General features: G+C 62.6%; 1 protein-coding gene across 1 annotated transcript; it reads right to left on the bottom strand.

Moving 5' to 3' along the window:
• Window positions 1–6: 6 nt before the first annotated feature.
• MOS (MOS proto-oncogene, serine/threonine kinase) lies at window positions 7–1,345 on the bottom strand. The gene has a single exon (XM_072398229.1). It carries the CDS (start codon window positions 1,328–1,330, stop codon window positions 185–187), a length of 1,146 nt encoding a protein of 381 aa, XP_072254330.1. The 5' UTR covers window positions 1,331–1,345; the 3' UTR covers window positions 7–184.
• Between the last annotated feature and the right edge of the window lie 183 nt (window positions 1,346–1,528).

Raw genomic sequence — 1,528 nt, 5'->3', positions numbered from 1 at the left:
CAGCCAGCAGATGGGGGGCCCCTCCTAGGACATGATGGAGGTAGTCCATATTAAATCCCCTTTCTCAGGATATATTGGGGGGCAGCCAGCAGATGCGGGGCCCGTCTAGGAAATGGAGGTAATCCATAGTCAGTCCCCTGTCTCAGGATATATTGGGGGCCCCTCCTAGGACCTCCTGGGGCTGTCATGTGAAGGAGATGTCCTGCAGGCCGGTTCGGTGTGCTGGGTCCGGGCAGTCCAGGTTGTCACCCATGCAGAGACATTCATGGGGCTCATCAGGTTGGGGACTTTGCGGAGTAGAGGGGAGCACGGGGAGCTCGCAGGACTGTCTCTGGCTGATCCTTTGCACAAGTTCCTCGGCACTGGGTCGGTCCCCGGGTCGGGCAGCCCAGCAGTTCTCTATGATGTCCCGGACAGCGGTGCCCTCCTCGGTACTCATGAACGCCGGTCCGATCTCTGGGCGCAGGTCATAGGCCACCACCGCATAGAGGACACACTGCCGGTCCCCGGTGTAGGGCAGCTCCCGGGCCACCATCTGCCACAAGGTGACCCCGAAGGAGTAGATGTCCGCCTTGGTGGTGACCGGCTCCCCGCGGAGCAGTTCAGGCGCCCGGTGGCTGTAGGTGCCCCCCAGGTGGCGGAGTTGGTTACTGCAAGCTTCTCCTCCGTCGTCTCTCTCCTGCAGCCTCTGCGAGCAGCCGAAGTCTCCGATCTTGCACAGGTCTCCCGGGGCCAGCAGCACGTTGGCCGGTTTCAGGTCCAGGTGCACCACGCCGCCCCGGTGCAGGAAGCGCAGCCCGTCCGCGATGTGTCGCGCATAGCGCAGGCAGTCGGCTCTCCCCAGCGGGGGGCCGCGGCCGTAGATGCGCTGGTGTAGGGTGCTGCTGCCGGCGTATTCCATGATGACGGTACCGGGGCTGCCCGGGTCCCCGGGACAGATGGCGCTGGCGGCCAGGATGCGCACCACGTGCGGGTGACAGAGGCGGGCGGCGTTCAGCTCGGCCCAGAAGCTCTGACGGGACGCTAAGCGGTTTTTGCTGCAGCGCTTCACCTTCTTCAGCGCCACTGTTTGGCCGCGGTAGGTGGCCCGATAGACCGAACCGAAGCCCCCAGAGCCCAGCGGTTCCAGGACTCGCACCTGTTCCCAGTCAATACGGCACCAGGCCAGGCGGGGAGGGAGTCTGGATGGGGCCGGGCGGCGGAGGCAAGAGCTGGACAGCTCGCTGGGCTTGTGACGGCTGAGCTCCAACGGACTGCTGCATGGCCGCAAATCTATGGAGGGGGACAAATCCCGGGGCAAAAACCGTTCTACCGGGATCGGGGAAGGCATTGTGTGCGGAGGAGAGCGGAGCTACTACTACAGGGGGCGGGGACCTCTATATAATCACACGTGTGTCTGACACCTCACACCCCTCATACAAATCACCTCACCTGTGCCTGACATTATACAACACCATCACTTTACCTGTGTCTGACACCTCATACAAATCACCTCACCTGTGCCTGACATTATACAACACCATCACTT

Source organism: Pyxicephalus adspersus, unplaced genomic scaffold (genome assembly GCF_032062135.1).
Source record: "Pyxicephalus adspersus unplaced genomic scaffold, UCB_Pads_2.0 Sca6047, whole genome shotgun sequence".
NCBI classification, from domain to species: domain Eukaryota; kingdom Metazoa; phylum Chordata; class Amphibia; order Anura; family Pyxicephalidae; genus Pyxicephalus; species Pyxicephalus adspersus.
The sequence above is the reverse complement of the archived record's forward strand: the minus strand, read 5'-3'. Positions and strand labels throughout refer to the sequence as shown.